The sequence below is a fragment of the Dasypus novemcinctus genome, chromosome 19 (genome assembly GCF_030445035.2).
Source record: "Dasypus novemcinctus isolate mDasNov1 chromosome 19, mDasNov1.1.hap2, whole genome shotgun sequence".
NCBI lineage: Eukaryota > Metazoa > Chordata > Mammalia > Cingulata > Dasypodidae > Dasypus > Dasypus novemcinctus.
This window is the reverse complement of record NC_080691.1, coordinates 35,390,402-35,410,956: the sequence shown is the minus strand read 5'-3', so window position 1 is coordinate 35,410,956 and position 20,555 is coordinate 35,390,402. Positions and strand designations below refer to the sequence as shown.

The following is a 20,555-nucleotide window of genomic DNA, read 5'->3' as shown; positions in this document are numbered from 1 at the left end:
CTTTTGTTTGGATGCCAGTTCTAAATTTTGCATGTTATTGTAGGATGTTTGTAATCCAGACCACACAACCCTCCTCTCCCTACGGTTTGAACTTTCAGTGATGACAGTGGGCAGTTGCACTTGCTTTTTTTAAATAGGTGGTTGGGTAGTACTTCTTGCAGAGAAGAGTGTTGCATGGTGGCTTAGAGTTCCCTCATCCCCTCAGTCTCACAGGCAGCTGTGAGTACCGGCTCCCCCTGGCACTCTGTGATCCTGTATGAGTTGCTGATCTCTCATATATTTGTTGGGACAGTTAAACAAGCTGTGGCATGGAATGGGGTTAGGATGGTAAAGGACACAAAGTAAGAGCATAGTGAATGGTAATGTTTTGTTATTTTTATTGCCGCTATCTGTAATGGATTATTTGGTGCTGGTTCTAGCCAGATTAATAAGGGATTATCTAAATGGATACCCATCAAGTCCTTTGTTTTTTGAGCTCTATACCAGGGCTGTGGCAGGTGTGGCTGCAGTCTAGAATATGAATTCTCCAAAGGTATAAAAGATAACAGGGGTCTTTGCTTTTATTCCCAGAGGAGAGCAGCTGAGAAAATCAGGTGTTCCAGTGTTCTGTGAGTTGGGGTGGGATTGCTGCCTCCCAGCTTGGGTAGGCTTGGGTTCTGGCCCAATCCCAGCGTGGCAGTGAGCAAGCAGCTTGGGGTAGCTTCTGTTCCATCTGCTTTGCTCTTGGCATGCTGTTGGGACAAGCTTTCTGGGCCTGGCTAAACTTTATGAACAGATGGCACAGTGAATTCCTGATGGCGGGTCAAGAGACAAATTTTCTTGTTTATTTTCAGAGAACACCTCCAGGAGGGGACGCCCTGCAGGAACATGGTAAGTAGTAAGGTGCATTGTTGCATCTTTTTTTAATCAATTTTATTGGTACTTTATTAATAAAGTGTACCATCAATGGTATTTGGTATAAGCACACAGCTGTGCATTCATTGCTATGTAGAATCTTGAAAATGGCAGTCTTCAAACTCCCAGTCCTTAGACAGACTGGGAGAAAGGCCTGTGTTTTCCACCTGTATTTTGTCTACTCATAAGATTAGGAGAAGAGATAGATAAAGAACAAACACTTCAGGAACAAAATTACTTGTCAGATCCTATGATAGCTTCTTATTTTAGGCACACCTTTCAAATATCTGGTCTCAGATCCTCAGTATTATGAGACTTTCCAGACAGGTTCCAGGGGATCCTGACCAGGAAGAGGGCAAGATAAATAGCAAACTTCCAGAAAGGCCTTTGCAGGAAGGCCCCAGGAAGGCTTATTATGTTTCATCTGGAGGCAGAAGGTAGTAGGTAGTAAGGGCCGATCCCTTTTGTCAGTTAAAAGTGCTTTTTTCCACTTAGGTCTTTTTCTTTTTTTAAGTGCTCCTAAACTCTCTTCTGTCACTGGTCTCCCTTCGAGCCTGTGGCAATGTTGCCCACGTGGGCTCTTTCCTCCTGATCACAGGAACCGTAGCTGCAGTTCCGTGGCTTTCATTCTGGCCTGGGGAAAGCATTCACGGTGCTGCCTTCTGAGCTGGCGTGGGGGTTGGCGTTTTCTCCCCAAGGACAGTGACTGCCCCGCTGCCTTCCCTGTCCCAGGGCAGAGCCCCACCTTGTTGCTTTGCCCCCCCCTAGGAGCTGCACTGCCCCCAGACGTCCAGATCATGCCTGTTTTCCTGACCAAAGAGGAAGCGGCCGGGCTCCGGGAGTTCCCTGGGGAGCAGATGACCAGGTAAGGTTGCTCACAGGTGGCCAGTCTTCCACCATATTTTAGGGACTCCCCTCACATTGTTTCTCCAAATAAAGCCCCTGCTGGTACATCATATCCTTCCTTAATTCTGCCTTGCCCAACCCTTGCCTTGTAACGGAGCATCTGGATCTGGAGCATATTGATAAGAGGCAGCATGTGATGAGTGTAGGTGTTAAATCCCACATCTGTTACCTCACCTTTTCCATCTGTAAAATGGACCCAGTAGTATCTACTTGATGGGTTCACTGTGAAATTGGAACTAGCATCTGGATAGCACCCAATATAGGCCCTCATTCTCGGGGTAGACCTCCACGTGGGGGTGACTCTTACACAGTGTCTGTGTCCAGCATGTGGTGCTGGTCTTGACCGTGCAGCCTCAAGGCCCAGTCCTTGCCTCTTTTCTGCTGCTGTGGTTTGAGACCGTGCTGGCAACTTAGGCTCTGTGGCCTGTGACACCCACATGCCACTAATGCCTGTGGTTTTTAAGGCCCCCACTGTGCCCTGGCCTCAGCGGGGCACCCTTCCTCACGCCTGCCTTGTTCGCCAGCTCTCCTGCGTCTCCGGCCAGAGTCCAGGAGGGCTCAGCCCAGCAGCCCCCGAAGGGCTGGAGCACACCAGCGCAGAAAGACAGTGCCCCCAGGCACGTGGAGTCCAGCACCTGCACACCCGTGACTGCCCCGGAGCCCACGGCCCCTGCCTCAGCTTGGCCACACAGCAAGGCAGAGAACGGCCTCTTGTTCGGCCTTGATCTGGAGAGCATCAAGCCCACAGAACTGCACAGCACCGCCAGGGGCAAGGGCTCTGCTCTCGGCTGCAGCCTGGTGAGGGACCCTGATTTTCTCCAAGGGGAACAAGACTTGTCTGAACTCCATATTCAAGAAGCTCAGGAGATGGAAGCATCCTCAGGTCATCTTGCCTTCCCACGTGCGTGTGCCCCCGATGGTAGCGGCTCAGGCCACAGGGAGTCGGTCAGTGACTCTGGCCACTCAGAACCCGAGCTGCCTGAGGACCTGCCCGTGGGTGCAGCCAGCAGCGGCCCCCTCTCTCCCTCCCTGGCTGAGATGCCCACCCAGAACGGAGCCCTAGAACAGCCAGAGGACCGTCCTGGCAACAGCAGCCAAGCCCCCATCTCCAGAGGGACCGGCCCTCCGTTGCCATCACCTCCCTTAGATTCAAGGCAGAGAGGGAAGAAGCTTCCCGTGGAGGAGCATCGCGTGGAGCCGTGTGTGGAAGGAGTCCGGGAGAGCCGCTTAGCCCCTAGCCTGCCGTGCAGTTCCAGCTGCGCAGACTCCCTGGGCTGTGGGCCCTGTGCACACGGAGGCGACGTGGGCTCGACCTCAGTGGGGCCCAGCGTGGGACTGGTGAGGATGAGCCTCTACACTCACAATGTTAAAGGACTGGTGCTGTCCCTGCTGGCCGAGGAGCCGCTGCTGCGAGACAGCTCCACCATCAAGGAGGTGGTGAGTGCCCTCCAAGCGCCCAGTGCCCCTGTAGCCAGCTCTCTCCTTCCTAGAGACCTGGACAGGCAGAGATGCTCCTGCCACGACCCTGCTGTGGTGCAGAGAGGGGAGGGGGAAGGGCACACACAGCCTTGAGCCGTGACCTTGGACAAAATTTCCTTCTTCATGACGTGGGGATGATGATAGCACTGGCTTCCATGGGGTTTTGTGGGCGGAGAGTCAGGTTCTTCAGCCGAGTGCACAGGGCAGTGCCTGCTGTAAGGGCACCCGACAGGCCTTGGCTCCTCCCTGCCTCTGTCTTGCTTCCTCCAGGGGCACAGAGCCTCGGCCCTGGGAGGTGGAAAGGCTCGAGCTACAGCCCTGGCCCCGTTGTTCTCCAGCTGTGGGATCTTGCTCACAGGCCTTTCCCTCTCGGAGCCCCCGATTCCTCATCCGTGTTACGGGGGAGATGCTAGGCCTCGCTTGAGGCGCGGTAGGGAAATGCTTGGAGAGCCTTCCTGCCGGTCCCAGGGCTGGCCGCTGTGCTGCGCTAATGGCCTCGTTTCCCAGCCTGGGCCGCGCTGGGTCCTGTTCTCTGGACTCTGCAGCACGCCACGGCTCGGGTTGGGAGTTCTCAGGAAGCAGCACATTCACCTCCATAGTCCCACGCTGTACCGTGGTCATCTGATGTGCTTTCCTAGAAGGCCTGGGCATCCCAAGTCCTGACCAGGCCCCAGAGAACTCTCCTTCAATCGCCACCAGCCCTTTCCTCGCTTGGAGTGGTAAACTGATCTTCTCTGGGGCCAAGGCCCACGCTGGAGATTCAGTTGCTATAGTGACAGCCTTGCTTTAGTGGGCAGTGGAAGTGGTAGCAGGAAGAACAGCAGGCTGAAATTGCTGCAGGGCAAATGGTGTCCTGGGGCTTGCCTTGTTTCTGTTCTTAAATCTGTATTATTCTAAGCCTGTCTTATTAGCATGCAGGCCTCGTGACCCTGCATGCTCACAAACGAGCAAGTCACCTTGGCTGCTGAGCAGCTTCCTGTAGGCAAGAGACAGGGCTCCTCTCTAGAGCTGTCTTGCTTATCTGTCACCTCTCCACAGACCCCAGATCACCGAGTCATGGTGTCTTTGTTTCCGGTTTCCTCTCCTGCCAAAGCTATCATCAACTTGATGCACTTCCTTCTCTGTAACAGCGTGGGGAGTTAGGGTTGCAGTTTTACACCTTTCTTCTTCTCCATGATGCCTTCGTTTTCATGGTCTATTCTGCACAGTGTGGAGCCTTGGAGATGTTATTTTGCAGGCCTAGTGTCTGGATACAATAAAGCAAATTGAATATTTCTCTCTGACCCCACTCCTACCCAAAGGAAAAGAAAGAAGAGTGCAGGCTGCTCTTTGAGGAGGAAGTCAGTTAAGATATATTCTGCATCAACTATTTGCTAAATAAATGCTTTCCACCTATTATTTTAGCCTAGCCAGGCCTTATAGTGCTGGAGCTAAGCATTGTAACTCCCACTGTAGCTGTAAGAAAACAGCCTGAGAGAGAGAAAAAGAATGAATGCCGCTGCCGGGTCCAGAGCTCTTGCTTGCTTCTCACCTGGCGCCGCAGCCTCTCTGTTCCCTGCTGGTCTGCCCCTGCGTTGAGAGGTGGGGGGTGAAAAAGGGGGCTTGGGCTCCACGCTCTGGCTCTTGCCACACGGATAAAGCATTTGGTTTGTCAGGGCCATCTGTGTTGTTAGACCACAGCCTGCCTGGGCTTTCGTGTAGAGTAGGGGTTGGTGCTGGGTGGGCCCCAGCCAAGAGAAGGCAGTTGTATGGAAGAAGAGAAGCTTGTCTTTTCTAAAAAGAGGGGGGAGTAGCCAACTTCGATCAGGCTTCTGATTTAAGGTGGGTTCATTCACCCAACTCGAAGGCTGTATATTTTATAACTGGGAGAAATCTTTTCTTGACGTGTTCTTTGTCACAGACCTGCCTACAAAGTACTTGGCCAGATTTTCCTCCAGGCCTCGTGCTGAGAAGGGTAAACTGCAGTTCCCATGTGGCGATGAGCACGTCCCCCTCGATCACATTACACGTGGTCCAGGCACCCGGGCGTCACTTGCCACCTTGTTTTCTTGGATCACCTCCAGACTCTGTTTTCCAGGTGGGGAGAGGGGGTGGAGCTGGGGCTGGTTCCGAACAGCAGAGCAGGCTCCCGCCAGGGGGGCAGCAGAGAGCCGCTGCTGGGCTCCCACTCCGCACTTGCTGACCTTCAGAGGCGATCAGATCGACTGCGCATTGCCAGGGTAGGACACGGAGGGGTCTGTGTGGAGGAGACAGGCCTGAAGGCAGTGCGAGGGCGCGTCATCAAACAGTTCAGGCGAAGCGCCCCTGCCCCCACCACGGAACCGGTGCTTCTAGTGACCGTGACCTGCGCTGTCCTCGCGCTTCAGGGCACACACCGACGTGTGCCCACTGGCCGTGGTGTGGACAAGAGGTCGTCATGTCCATGACCTGGCCCAGTTTTTTGCCCCCTCGGGCTGCTTTGAAGAGCATGACATGGGGTCTTATATATCAAGGTTTGGCAAATTTGTTCATTAAAGGACCAGATAGCAAATACTTGTAGCTTTGCGCAACTGCTCAACTCTGCGTTGTAACAGGAAAGCAGCCTGGCCGTCTGTAACTGAATGGCTGTGTTCTCACGGCAATTGGAATTTCATATAACTTTCATATCATGAAGTATTCTTCTTTTGATCCCCCCCCCCAACTATTTAAGACTATAAAACTAATTCTGTGCATGCAGGCCACACGAAAAAACAGATAACAGGCTAGATTTGGCCCGCTGGCCATAGTTTGCTAATCCCTGCTATGTACCAAAGCAGTCGTTACCAGGAAAACCGTAGTCCACATCCTCTGACGTAACATCTTGTAGTTAACTTTGTATTTAGGGTTCAGTGATTTTACCTTTTTTTTTGTACTAGGATCGGGGATTGAACCCCAGACCTCGTGTGTGGGAAGCCAGTGCTCAACCACTGAGCCATATCGGCTCCCCTGAGTTGTTTTTCCCGTTTGTCTGCTTGTTGTTTGTGTCTTTGTTTTTAGGAGGCACTGGGGACTGAACCTCAAACCTCCCATGTGGGAAGTGGGCGCTCAACCATTTGAGCCACATTCACTCCCCGCAGTGATTTTATCTTGAGTACAAGTTAGGCAGAAGGTTCCAGAAGCAGAGCTCAGTGCCTGAAGGGAAAACTCAGGAGCTGGCCCAGCTCACTCTGTTCCTGTGGCCCTTTCCTCTGGGTTACCATGTCCCTCTGGGCCAGAAACTGCCAGCGATGCTGTGGTTGACCTCACAGTGACTGTGTGTGCACACACATTCCCCCCCGTGTGTGTGTGTACACCCCACACATGCACACAGCCACGCACATGTACCCACACATGCATGTACATGCACACACACCTGTATCTTCATGTGCACACACACATACTGTACACACACATGCACACATCCATACCCCCCACATGCACACTCCTGTACACACACGCACCCCACACATGTGCATACACACCTTGTACACGCACGCACCCCACACACGTGCATACACACCTATACATATACCTCCACACATACACACCTGGTTCAAATGGGCTCATCAGCATCTGTTAAATGAGCATTGGTTAGCTTTATACCAGTCATCCGAACATGCAATATTGTGCTTAGTCCTGCACCCTCAACTTAAACCATGTAGCACGTGAGTTGAACATGCTTGGCGCTGGATATGCTCATGTACTCACTCACCTCCTGGGTATGTACTGAGGACCCGCCAGGAGCCAAGCACTCTGCTAGGCCATGGGGAAGAGAGACCTGTGCATAAAACCAAACTTTGTATCTTGAACCTATTGCCTTTAAAAATCATTTAAGACATTCAGAAAAATTAATCTAACCCCACTACGCTAACAAAAACAATACTTATGCTTCATAACATTGTGTTTCAGAAACATTCTGTTTGCATCTCTGTACTTTTTATAACAGCTGTTGAAAAGTAGTCAAGCCACAGGTATGCCATATATGCTCACTGTAGAGACACTACTTGTTTGATGATTATAATTTTCATTTTATTGAAAGTGCCTTGCCTCAGGGTTGCACTTCAGAGTTTACAGAGGCTTTTTGTATAGGTTACTTCACTGGCTCTCAACAGCCCTGTGTAGCAGTCATGTTTTGCAGATGAAAAAAAATGAGGCACCGAAAAGTCGTACCTGGGCCCAGGCCACCGGGCCAGGAGGAGGCTGAGTCAGCACGCCCTGTGTCTGGGTGCTGTCTCACGCCAGGGAATAGTGGCCTTCCGGCGTTCTTGTGGCCAAAGCAACCCCAAACAGGCCCAGCCCTGGGGCAGTGGGGTGTGTATGGGGGGGCAAGTCCATCAGGAGGAGGCAGGTGGACTTGGTCAAGCCCAAAAGGGATCTTGAAGGCCATTCAGGAGCAAGCGTGCAGGATATTGGAGGATATAGATCCAGGCTCATGCTCCATAGCAGGAACTTCGAAAACGCTATTGTCACGCATTATTCATGGTTCAATCCTGTGTCAGTTTTATAAAAAGAATTTTATAGAAAGGTATAGCCCAGTGTCCTCACCTGAACCTGCATGCCCCTCATCTCCTAGGAGGCTCTTTTAAATACAGGCGCCGGGCCCTGGGCCCCTGCCAGCCTCCCCCAACCAGGTTCTTCCTCTGAAGCGCAGAACACAGCAAACCGTTTGCCTGACACCGCTCAGCGCCCCGAGGGCGGCGGGGCCTAGCTAGTCTCTTTCCGTGTGCCCGGGAGAGGAGCTAAGCCGATCCGTGTGCCCGGGAGAGGAGCTAAGCCGTTCCGTGTGCCCGGGAGAGGAGCTAAGCCGTTCCACGGGGCCCAGGCCCGGCTGAGGGAGGCGGGCGGCCAGGCCCAGGCTGTCGTTGCGGTTGAAACGGTGCAGCCTGAGGGGACAGCCCGGGTTGGCAGGAGATAGACCAAGGCGTGCAGGGGGACTGGTGCTGGATGGTGAGGCCAGGGCTAATTTTCCTTTGCCTTTCTCCTACTCTTTAATTAATTAATTAATTAATTTGAGGTACCAGGGCCGGGGATTGAACCTGGGACCTCATATGTGGGAAGCCAGAGCTCAACCACTGAGCCACATCAGCTCCTGAGTTGTGTTTTTCATTTGTTTGCTTGTGTTTTTGTTTTGTTTTGTTTTTAGGAGGCACCGGGAACGAAACCCGGGACCTCCCATGTAGGAAGGAGGCGCTCAACTGCTTGAGCCACATCTGCTCCCCTCTCTTCCTCTTTAAATATTTTTTCTGCTCCTTTCCATTTTATAACTTTTCTGCAATACTGTTGGGGCAAGTAGACACCAAGAAAGTCTTTGGAGTGTTCTTTTTAACTGAGAAAGCCCCGGGAGGCCTTGCTGAGGCGTGTCGGCCAGCGCGTGACGCTGCCCTGGCCCCTCTGCAGTACCACAGCAGCCTGGCGTCGCTGAACGGGCTGGAGGTCCACCTGAAGGAGACGCTCCCCAGAGACGAGGCCGCCCCGGCGAGCAGCACCTACAACTTCACGCGTTACGACAGTGTTCAGAACGTGCTGATGGGTGAGGAGCAGGCCTGTGGGCGGGAGGCGGGCAGGGGCGGGCAGTGGTTACGCCGTGTGGGCGCTCCGCAGAGGGGTCCGCCCGGAGCGCGCAGCAGCTGCTTTCCTTCCTGAAGCCCAGCTCCCATGGAGCTTAGAATTCACCTGTCTCCTTTTAGTGGTCTCCCCAACATTTTGAGAGCAGCTCACACACATTCAACACTCTGTGATAAGGGTCGCCTCAGAATTTTGAGGCTCGTGTACAGAAAGTGCGTCCCTCACGACTGGGGGAGGGTGCCTTGTAGTGCCTGGTGGCCTGGCTGGGGCTCAGCACCCCGGGCCTTTGTTTCTGTCCCCCTCGGTGCCCACTTGCATGACTTGAGCCATGCTCAGTCCCACATTAAACAGTACAGAGTTGGGGTGGGGGGACCTGCCACTCACAACTTCTGTCCTCTTCCGGAAGCAAACCTGCCAGCGGTGGCCACCCCCCAGGAACACCGCTTCCTCCAGGCCGTCAGCCTGATGCACTCGGACTTCATGCAAGTGCCTGCCCTGAGTGAGGTGACCGTCAGGTGAGCTGCCCCTTGTGTTGCTCTCGCCAGCTTGTCCTCCACAGTCCTCCACTGCAGCCTTCTCTGGGTCCAGTTGGTGCTTCCTCTAGGAGTGAAGAACATTCTGGTTCCTCTACGTAGGGCCTGCCTCTGTCGGCTCCTGCTGCTGCCGTCGCCTCCTCGCGTCCATCCAGGCGTCACCTTTGTGGGGCTCTGCCCTGCTTCAGACTCGGGTTTCACCAGCGGAAAACCACCAGGCCCTCCCTGTCGTGGAGCGCCCCTTCGTGGCTGAGGAGGGACGTTACCAAGCTCCTTGCCAGAAGTGTAGTCAAGTGATAGGCTGTCTTTCTAGTCTAAGTAGCAATCCATGCTCATTCTGAAAACATTCCGCCTTCTCAGAGATATATAAAGTAAAACATCTTCTATCGCCCACTCCATCCCCCATCCAAGAGACAACCACAGGAGATAAAGCACAGTTTGGTGTACATTGCACATTTTGTGGTTGATTTTGGTTTTTATTTTTTGCAAATAGAATATAGATTACTAGGTTTTTAATTTTAATTATTTTATTATTTATTTTTAATCATACTAATATAGTGTTTTCCAAGTTGCTTTTTTCAGATTATTGCATAGCTTGAACATCCCAATTTCGTCTATGTAGGTCTATTCATTATTTTTGTAACTTGCAGTATTTAACCAAACTCTCCTTTTTTTTTCTTTATATGCTTCTTTTATGACACCAAGAAGAAGGCAAATTATAGGTCAGAAAGGGCCTGGCTGCTGTGTTCTGTGTTCCAGGCATTATTTGTATGTTTCATTCCATTTAGTCCTTGGAACAATCTGGTCAGTGCAATTTTCACTCCCATTTTCCAGACGAGGAAATTGAGGTTCAAAGAGCTTAAGCCCCTTTGCCCGGGGTCCCGTTCTTATTAAATGGCAGGGCCAGACCTTGAGCCCAGGGCTCTCTAACTCCAGATACGTCTTCCGTTTATGGAGGCCGTGTGGGGGCGTGGGAGCGTGTGGGTTCTGGACTCGCAGCGAGCACAGACGGCGTGGGCTGTGGCGTGGCTCCTGCTGCCCCTGCCCTGCTGGAGCGCTGCGCTCTCCTGCCGCCCAGCACCAGCTCCAGCCAGTCTCCTGCCCTAATGAGTACACCCCCTCTGGCTCACCTCACAGCTGCCCGGCGGGGGACCTCGATGTGTGCAGCCACCGTCACTGGTTTGGGGCTGGGTGGGGAGGTGTGTGCTTTGTGGAAGGCGGAAACAAGCAGAAATTCAGCATCTGGAACCCCAGCCACCTTGTGGCCTTGCAGTATTTCACCTTCCTTGGAACTGAGAGGGTTTCTCGCCAATGAGAATTCTTCAGTATTAGGAGCCGTGGCCCAAGGCGTTGATAGATGATTTTAATAATAGTCATAAAAACAACAGCTCCCTTGTGTCAATCTCTCAGCATGTGCTAATCACTGTCTAAGGCAAGTACATCTATTTCTACTCATTTAATCTCCTCTTAGAAAAACTCAGTGAGGTCAGTACTGTTGTCATCTGCATTTCACAGCTGAGAAAGCTGAGACTCAGAAAGGTTAAGTAACTTCACTAAGGGCACACAGTGAGGAAACGGCAGGGTGAGGATTAGCCTCTGACGGGGGAAGCTGAGGCGTAGTGGGGCCGTGACTTGCCTGAGGCCCCACACTAGCTAGAGACAGACAGGGCCCAGGACCCGGCCCCCACCCCGGAGGCGGCTCTTCCCCAGCGCGCCTGCTTGCCCGGGCCGCGTTCCTCCCCGCCTGCTGCACCCCCAGGGTTTCCACTGTGCAGCTTCGCCTCCCCACCCTCCTGCACCCTGCTCCCCCCTGCTCCTTGCTGCCCACCCCAGGGTGGACGGGCGAGCCCCTCCTCAGACACTGCCGGGGCATCGTGCGAGAGGCAGGGCGGCCTTGCCAGCCCTCTCTGGACCCCGGGACCTGCCTCCCCACGACTGCGCCAGGCTCTTGGGAGGAACCCACCAGGGCGCCTGCGACCAGCACCCTGCCTGGCTGCTGTTACACACGCCAGGCCTGGACCACCCGCCCGGCTGGCCAGGAACCGCAACTCCGGGCTCTGCGGCCGCAGCCACCATAGACGGTCCAGCAAACAGTTGAAAGGAAGGAAAGACGGTTATTGGCCCCGGAGCCTGAAACGCAAGTGGATACGTAGACACCATGCCAGCTGCACCCCGCAGCCATTGCTGTGCGGGGCCGCTGGGCTGAGGGGCCTGGCGACGGTCTCCCCGGAGCCTGGGATTTGCATAAGCAGTGTCAGACCGTTGTCCTCTTTCTTCCTCCAACAGAAATGCCTCCACAGCCGTGTACGCCTGTTGCAACCCTGTCCAGGAAACCTATTTCCAGCAGACGGCGGCCCCAACCTGGAGCTCCGGCTTCCCCAGCCCCCGGGACGGCACCTTCAGCCTCTCAAGCAAAGCCAAGCAGAAGCTGCTGAAGCACGGGGTGAACTTGCTTTGAACTGCACCCACAGTAGGGAGTTTATGACCCCGGGAGATCACTGTAAAATAGGATTCCAGCAGAGGAAGCTCTGCCTTTTTAAGTAGAAAAGGTCCCTCTACGTTTTCTTTCCTGGAATATTCCCTCTCTTACGAATGTGATGGTATTTGAGTTTGTGCCACTCCTCTTGCAGACTGGGGTTGGGCAGGCAGTTCTTCCACCAGCAGACCTGAGCACTCAGGGACAGCTTGACTGTCTGGGCCGCGTGGGGCCAGCATGGGGCCTTCGCTTCTTACGCCAAAAAGGGACAGGTCAGTGAGTGGGGCCTGTTCAGCTCAATTCCCACTGCCGTTCCAGCCTAGCCTTCACCCGGGCCCCACCGCTGCAGGCCGTCCTGAACCTGGAGTGACTCTCCGACCCCCTGGGCGGTGTGACTGCACAGTCAGGGGAAGGGTCTGTGAGCCAGCTGAGCAGACCCTGCCTCTCAGCCAGGTTTTCTTCCCAGGTTTCTTCACAGGGGCCCTTGGAGCAGCAGGGAAGCAGTCAGGGATGCTGAAGCCATTTTTGTGGGAATTTCTTCTGGAAGCGTTTTCAAGCTAGGGGCCCGCCCATTTTTTGGAATATTCACAGGGCAAATCTCGGTGACGTGGAAGGGAGTCTGGGGTTGAGAGAGAATCAGAGGCCCAGAGGATTAGGCGATGAGGGGACCAGGTGTGCCGTGGGTCAGAGTGGGCTGTGCAGCTGGTTACTTTGGAGTGCGTGTGCCCAAATAGGAGTTTCCAGAAGGTTTGCAGAGGAACTGCTTTTCCGAGGTGCTATATGGCAGGGAACAGTGTGCATTTCTATGTTTCTGAGACAGTGGCATTTAAGACATCAGTTCTATTACATTTTACAATAATATGATACATCAGACGCTTTATGATAATATAATACAGATCACAGGATGAAAGTATTTACCGAAATCTCAACTGCACATTTGCTGGTAGTACCTGAAGTTCCAGTGGAAAACTAATGTTAACAATGTGAATGAACAAATATCTAATATTTATGGCATGATGTATTTTTTCTTGAAACAAGCTTCCAAGGGCTCAAAATAAAATGGGCAAAAATGCTACTGAGTTCTGAGTAAATAACAGTAACATTTCTAGAGGCAAAGTTAAGGTGAGGCCAAGAGAGCGTGCACGTGTGCGCGTAGTTTGCATGGATGCGTTTCTCTTTCCCTTTCTCGGGTCGGGTGGCCAGATAAGGAGGCATGTATTTCAGAACCGTCTGTCTGTCAGGAATGTTTGGTTTCTCCTGGGGGCACCAGCTTTGGTGCGGCTGGTCCAGGCTGGTGTTAACCCTGTTCTCTCACGCCTCTCTGGGGTCCCTCCTGCCACAGACTGGCCAAAGAGGATGGCCTCCCAGACGGAGGAGGAGCCTGCCTCAAGCCAGGATTAGTGTAGGTTGTCCTGCTTCTCTGCGAAATTCTCCATGAAAAAATCCATTACAGTCTCTATGATAACCTCTGAAGGAACCTGCTTTTTTCTTTTTTTAAAGATTTATTTTATTTATTTACTTCTCCCCACCCCCTCATTGTTTGCACTTGCTGTGTCTGTTAGACTTCCTTGTTTCTTTAGGAGGCACTGGGAGCTGAACCCAGGACCTCTGATGTGGGAGGGAGGCGCCTAATCCCTTGAGCCATCTCCACTCCCTGCTTGGTTGTGTCTCTCATTATGTTTTTCCTCCCTGTGTCTCTTGCTCCGTCATCTTGTTGTATCAGCTTGCTGTGCCTGCCCATTTTGTCAGCTCACTGTCTTCTTTAGGATGCACTGGGAACCTCTGCTCCCTGCTTTGCTGTGTCTCTCATGCTTTCCCTTCTTGTGTCTCTTGTTGTGCCAGCTCATTGTCTTCTTTAGGAGGCACTGGGATCCGAACCAGGGACCTCCCATGTGGTAGGTGGGAGCCCAGTTGCCTGAGCCGCATCTGCTTCCCAGGGAACCTTCTCATGACTAACTTATGGGCAATACATTCCTTTTCTGTTGTTGGGTATTTTTAAGCAGCCACTCTTTCCCTTTGGCTAATAGATTCTCCACAATTTAGAGGTCCCCAGACCTAAGCTCTCTGTAATAACTACCTGTTACGTGCTGTGATTTGGAGCCCAACGGTAGCAATAGTGCCGCTCACTCCCTCTGTCCGAGGACTCTTCCAGGCAGACGTTTCACAGGAAAAGCACTTGGCAATCCCTGGGCCCTTTGCCGAATGTCCAACCATTGGCAGATATTAACCTTATTTGCTTTGCTTTGCTTTCAGAAATCTCTCTTCCCATTTAATATCGGGGTTGCCTTTGAGCCTTAACATGCTTTGAAAACCAAATGCTTTTAATTCTAAGAACCAGTGCTCAGGGCAGCCAGCCACCTCCCCTCTAAAGCAGACCACCAAGGTGAGCCTTAGCAACCACATGGAGAGCATGAAGTCAGCTCAGCAGGATGTGTAGACCCATGAGCTTGGTCATTTTCAGATATGTCCGCAACGTTCTTGGCTACAAATCAGGAACCTTATACCCTTCCCCCTGAATGTGGACTATACTTAGTGACTCACGTCTAATGAATAAAATGAAGGAGTGTAACTTCTGAGCATGTTGTAAAAGGTAGTCTAGCTTCCGTCTTTCTCTTGGTTCACCCGTCACGTCAAGAGGATGTTCAAGCGGCCCCCTGGAGAAGCCCTCATGGTGAGGAGCTGAGGCCTCCTGCCAGCAGCGGACCCTGCAGACCCCTCGAGCCTTCTAGCCAGCATCTGACTGTGCCCACACAAGAGACAGTGAACCGGAAACACTCAGCCAACCACGCCTCAATTCCCAACCCTCAGAAAGTGTGTGCGATAACCAGTGTACCTTGTTTTAAGGCACTGTTGTGGGGTAATTTGTTACATAGCAATAAACAATAAACTCACGTGCTCATACCCATCTGGGTTTCTAGCCAAATGCATCAACTCTGTTCCCAGGCGAAGCGTCAGTCTGGGATCCCTGCTACCTCCTTTCCCGGATGGGGAACTAGGCTGGACAGGTAAGGAAGAAATGGTGAGCTCTTCCTCGTCTTTCTTCCTACAAAGTCCAGAGCCTGCCATCTGGGACTCTGGGCCCTGCCTGGCCCCTCCTCCGTCTCCAGCATCCTAGGTGCTCCACAGCAGGACACCCTTGTCTGCACATGGCCTTGCCTCCAGAGGGCCCCCTAAGGCCCAGTTCTCTCAGAACCCCTGTTCCCAGCCTCTGAGGCCACTGGTGCTCTCAGCCTCCTGGCCCAGCCCCACCCTGCTTCTCTGGGAGGGACGTGATGGGAGCCAAGGAGCAGCAGTGAGAAAACTCATCAGGGGTAGTCTGGGGCATGGGAGGAGCAGGAGGGGGATGGACAGCCCCTGGAGGAGAACCAGTTCATGGCCCCAGGATGCATCTGCTGGGGCTGGGGAGGGGTGGTTGGCAGGAGGCAGGAGAAGGAATTGAAAAGGACCAGCCCCCTCACCCTTTTCTCGTCTACCACACAGAGGGTCTGGGTTTGGTTCCCAGGGCCTCCTGGTGAAGGTGAGCTGGCCTGCGCAGAGAGCTGATGCAACAAGATGACGCAACAAAAAAGAGACACAGAGGAAAGACAATAAGAGCCACAATAAACCAGGGAGCTGACGTGGCTCGAGCAACTGAGTGTCCATCCCAAGTTGGAAGTTTCCAGGATCGGTTCTCAGTGCCTCCTAAAGAGAAGATGAGACAAGCAGACAAGCAGACATGGAAGAACGTGCAGTGAATGGACACAGAGCACAAGTGGCAAGCGGTGGGGGGGGGGGGTGAGGAGGCGGGTGTAAATCTTAAAAAAAAAAAAATCGCCTGGTGTCAGCTGGGGAGCAGCATCCAGGAGGTGGCCCCTGGACTGGAGCACCTTCCTGCTGAGCATCCAGCTCCCAGCCCTTGACTCCATCAGCACTGTGGCCCCCACCCCGAGGAGCCCCTGAAATGTCTCCAATTGTGTTCAACCAGTGTCCCCTTGGCTCCAGGCCATCTCTGAACTCTCATTTATGTCGTGAACCTTCTTCCACTCACTCACCACGCAAATTTGACCCTAAGAATCCGATCCCTTCTGTACAGAAAAGGACTCCCTAAGTCTCATCCACCCAAGATTAATTCAGAAAAAGCCAAGTCCTGAAATGCACCCAGGCCTCTCTCTCTCCGTTACCCATCTGGTCCTGTTCAGGTCCTGCCCCTGAGCTCCTCGCAGTGCTCTCGAGCCCAGGGCACTGGCACTGCTGTCCCAGGCTGCCGGGGTCTCCCAAGCGTGGTGACTGGTTCCGAGGCCCCTGAGACAGGAACACTTAATCCCTTGCCTCTCCTGATGTGAGTTTTCAGGGGTTCGAGGTGGGGGGAGCTCAGGCCCACACCCTCAAAATGAGCCTTTAATGGCTACAAGGCACCCCCGGAGCCCGGGCCCATAGGCAGCCACGGCGGGGGCAGGCGCCCGCCTCGCCCCGGGAAAGGCAGTGTCAGCAGGACAGCCTGCCCCACCCTGGGCTTTCAGCGGACACCCAGGGTGCCATTAGCAATCCAGGACAACAGATGACCCGCCACGGCCTGAAGTGGACAGATAACAGGAGGGCAAGTACAAGGCGCTGTGGTTTGCTCAGCCGCTGCTGGGTGCTCAGTGTCTGCCACGTGTGAACTGTAAGGACAAAGTTCCCAACCAGCGATGAAGAGCGGCACGCAGGTTCCCCCTGGGAAGTCCTCTCTTCCCTGGGCGGCCGGTTGTAAGCCCATCAAGCTCCTCGTCCCCTAAGGGAAGCCTCTGGGCGAATGCCGCCCTGGAGTGGCGGCCAGTGGAGAATGCACCTTTGTTGAAGTCACTCTCCAGTGCCTCTTGCATCTTCCATCCCCTGGGTCCTCCTGTGCCAGGGGGCTGAGATGCTCCCCACTCCCCCGTTTTGACATCCCTAACGGCCCCTCCTGCGGTGAGGCGCGGCTTGCCTTGCGCTGGCGTGAGCATCCTCACTACAGCCACGGGCACGGGCCACGGGTAGAACGGTGGCCTCCAAAGATGTCAGGTCTAACCCTTGCAGTCCACATGTGTCACCTTACAGTTTTTTCAGGTGCACTGAGTTAAGGATCTCGAGGTGAGATTATTTGGAATTACCCAGGTGGGCCCTAAGTGCTACCAGGAAAGAGGGACAGAGGCAGTGACACGCGAAGGAGGCCACGTGAAGATGGAAGCGGAGGCTGGAGCGCGGTGGCCAGAAGCCAAGGATTGCCGGCAGCCACCAAAAGCTGCGAGAGGCAACGGACGGCTTTTCCCTGCCAGCGCTTTGATTGTGGCCTGCTGCTCCTGACTTTGGACGCCTGAGCTCCGGAACCACGAGAGCATTCGGTTCTGTTGCCTTAAGCACTGTTTGCAGCGATTTGATAGGGCAGCCACAGGAAGCGGACACGCCCTGCAAGCTTGATGCCCTTGACCTCCCGGCACAAAGCTCCCAGTGTTTAGGCTGGCAGTGCCAGAGAGGGCAGGGGGGGAGGTGGGAGAGAGGGCGTCACCCACAGGGCCTTGGGGCTGGGAATTTATCCTGGGAGCTATTTAAGCAGGGCAGTGACTCTCTGGTCTTTATGAAAGGGTCACTCTGGGAGCAGGTGCGGCTCATGCGGTTGAGCACCTGCCTTCCTCTGGAAGGTCCCAGGATGGGTTCCTGGTGCCTCCTAAAAACAACAACAACAATAAACCAGTGATAAAACCAACTCGAGAGCCAACGTGGCTCTGGGTTGAGTGCCGGCTTCCCACATATGAGGTCAGGGGTTGAATCAGTCCCCAGCCCCAGTGCCTCAAAAAAAAAAAAAAAAGAGGCCACTGGCTCCTGAATGAATTGTAAGTAGGGCCAGAGTGGAAACAAGGCTGTGTCGTTAACGTCCAGGAAGAGACGTCAGTGGCCCAGAGCAGGGAGGGGGCCAGACAATGGGGAGAAACGGGCAGGGTGGCGGAGTATTTAGGAGATCTGAGCGACTGGACTCAGCGATGAAGGGGTGGGGAGGTGTGTGGAGAGAGGGACCTGCTCCTTTGTGACAGGACTGTCTGCAGCTGAGAAAGCCACCAGGGAACATCCCTGCTCTTTAGGAGCTCAGAGGGGGGTTGGCAGGAAACCGAGGACTGATCCTGCCAAACTGGGCAATAACGTTATGTTCAACGCCCCCTCTCCTACCTCTGCCCCGTAACTGCTGACTTCTCTGCCAAGGTGACCGAAAGCTAGGGGTGAGGCAGAAACTTAAGGTCAAGGCTCTGAGGGCTTCTGGGTGAAAAAGTACATCTTCTCTTCTATTTTAAAACGTCTGAACCTGAAATTGGGCTGCCAAAAGTCTGCCTTCTGAACTGTCAAGAGCCGAGAAGCTATTGCATGGTTGCCCATGTGTGCTGGGTGCAAGGGTGAGTGCCAGCCTGCTCTCCTGCCACCTTCCCAATCAGCTGCACAGACTGCTCCAAGAGAAAGCCTTGGGGCCCCGAGCCCTGGAACCTAAGGCTCCGTGGCACACAGAGGGCGCAAGCCGTCTCCCGGGGGTGCTGGTAGAAGGCTCTGTGTATGCCTTCAATCCTCGACCAGCCCGAATGGGCTCCTGGGGCAGCAGGAGCACGTGGGCTTTGATGTCAGAGACCCGAGTTCAAATCGGCCCAAGTTCCTCTATTTCCTGAACTCAGCAGCCTCTTCTTTAAAGACTTGGCATCTTGTGGGCCCTCAGAAAACGGGTGCTCACTGTGACCATCAAAGAACAAAACACCCTCGCAAGGGGCTCCCTCCGCACGCCGCCGAGGGGGCTTCGAGGGTGGGCCCGCGCATTCGTCCAGGGCCGAGATGTACCGGATTGCGAGCTCGCCTGGGCGCCTGGCACTCTCCAGCTGGTCTCCGGACCTTGTTCAAGTCAGCTTTCCCCCTTTGAATTTTGTTTTCTTGTGTGTTAAATGTGGAAAACCATTGCTGCTCAGCCCAGAGGGCGGCCTCAAGCGTCGACTAGGATAATGAACGTGAGGGCACCCTGGAGGGTGCACAGGGCTCTCTCTGTACTCTCCTCTTGATTTGGGGAGCGAAGGCATCGGGGGGAGAGGACCCGGGTGAGGTAAGCAGGAGCTGGGCCCCGTGCGTGCTTGGGAAGGAGGCAGAAAGCACAGCAGTCCCCGTGCGTGCTGCCTCCTGCCACCTAATGTTACAATCTGCGTGAGCGTTTTCACTGCCATCTGTCAGCAGCTCGAAAATATATGGCCTTATTCTAGCCTGTTCCCTGTGTTGACATCTGGTTAGCAAGACTCTTCTGGGGAGGCCGACGTTCTGGGGCGGCTGTTGGCAGCAGGCAGGATGGGCTTTACAAACAGCCGCGTGTACTTAGCCTTTGCTACTCATGTTTACATTTTAAAAATAGGTGTGGAGTGCCTCTTATTCACCCAGGACTAATGTAACCCCCTGCTAAGCCTATGGAAGTAAGCATCAGGCCCATTTGGGAGCAGACGAGTACTTTTTGGAAGCAAGACACAGAAACCTGACTCCAGTGTGGCTTTAGAATAATAAGGGAGCTTACAGGCCGTGTAACTGCCAAGCCCGGAGGCACGGGGCGTTCAGAAGGTGCACCCAGGGCCCAGACAATGCCCAGAGGGTGGGACCTGCTTCCTCTACTTCTGCTCTCAGGTGTCCTTTCCACTAGCTCGACATACATGCACCTTGCCCCTGAAAAAGCTGCTACTCTGTCTCGGTGTTCCCAACAGAAGAACTTGGCTCGAGTGCACATCCCTCACCCAACCTCTGCAGCCAGGAATCTGGCAGGCTCTGCTTGGTTGCGTCGGATCATGTGCTGAGCCCTGGGGCTGGGTCAGGTCCCCAAAACGAGGGCTGAGAAGGGGGAGGTCATGGTTTCCAAGAGTTTTTCCAAGAGGCTAATCTGACTGGCTGCCAGGGCAGGGTTACGAAAAGCAGCCATCTGGAAGTGGATGTGGCTCGAGCAGTTGGGTGCCTGCCTACCACATGGGAGGTCCCAGGTTTGGTTCCTAGTGCCTCCAAAAGAAAATGAGCAAGACAGTGAGCTGACACAATGGGCTGGCACAGCTAGGTGATGCAAGATGATGATGAAACGACACAACAGAGAGAATGAGGAAGCACAATGAGAGACACAAAAAGCATGGAGCGGAGGTGGCTTGAGCTATTGGACACCTCTCCTCCCACTTGGGAGGTCCTGGGTTTGGTTCTCGGTGCCTCCTTAAAAAAAAGAAGACGGGAAGCGGCTGTGGCTCAATCAGTTGGGCTCCTGTCTACGATATGGGAAGCCCTGGGTTCACATCCCAGGGCCTCCTTGTGAAGTGAGGCTTGCCCGCACGTTGTGGAGCCAGAGTGCCACGTGGTCCACAAGCACAGCGGAGAGCCGACTCAGCACGGTGACGCAACAAAAAGGGAGATAAAAAACAAAAAAATGCAGAAGAGCGTACAGTAAACAGACACAGAACAGACAACAAGCAAGCCGCAAGGGGGGTGGATAAATAAAAAAATACAGACTCAGAAGAACGCAAAGCCAATGGACACAGAGCGCAGACAGCACGCAAAAAGCCGCAAGGTGGGGGGGATTAAAAAAAAGGAAGATAAGCACAGAATGAACACAGAGAGCAGACAGCCAGCCCAAACAACGAGGGGGGTGGGGAGAAATAAACAAATCTGAAAAGAAGAACAGCTGTCCCCTGGCGACCGAGGCTGGACGGCCTGCCGGCACCACCCAC

General features: G+C 53.8%; 2 protein-coding genes across 3 annotated transcripts in view; one reads left to right on the top strand and one right to left on the bottom strand.

Moving 5' to 3' along the window:
- HPS4 (HPS4 biogenesis of lysosomal organelles complex 3 subunit 2) overlaps positions 1-14,755 on the top strand; it is a 33,921-nt gene extending 19,166 nt beyond the window's left edge. The window contains exons 9-14 of one of the 2 annotated variants that reach the window (XM_004479083.5): positions 834-870; positions 1,663-1,759; positions 2,325-3,237; positions 8,674-8,806; positions 9,248-9,356; positions 11,661-14,755. In XM_004479083.5, coding sequence (XP_004479140.2) covers positions 834-870; positions 1,663-1,759; positions 2,325-3,237; positions 8,674-8,806; positions 9,248-9,356; positions 11,661-11,832 — 1,461 coding nt within the window. In that variant the 3' untranslated portion in view covers positions 11,833-14,755. Of the gene's footprint in view, positions 1-833; positions 871-1,662; positions 1,760-2,324; positions 3,238-8,673; positions 8,807-9,247; positions 9,357-9,476 lie in introns of both variants that reach the window. The other variant, XM_023584807.3, reaches the window with a different exon arrangement.
- Positions 1-20,555, bottom strand: part of ASPHD2 (aspartate beta-hydroxylase domain containing 2) — a 54,532-nt gene that overhangs the window by 19,164 nt on the left and 14,813 nt on the right. The gene's annotated exons all lie outside the window — the stretch shown is intronic.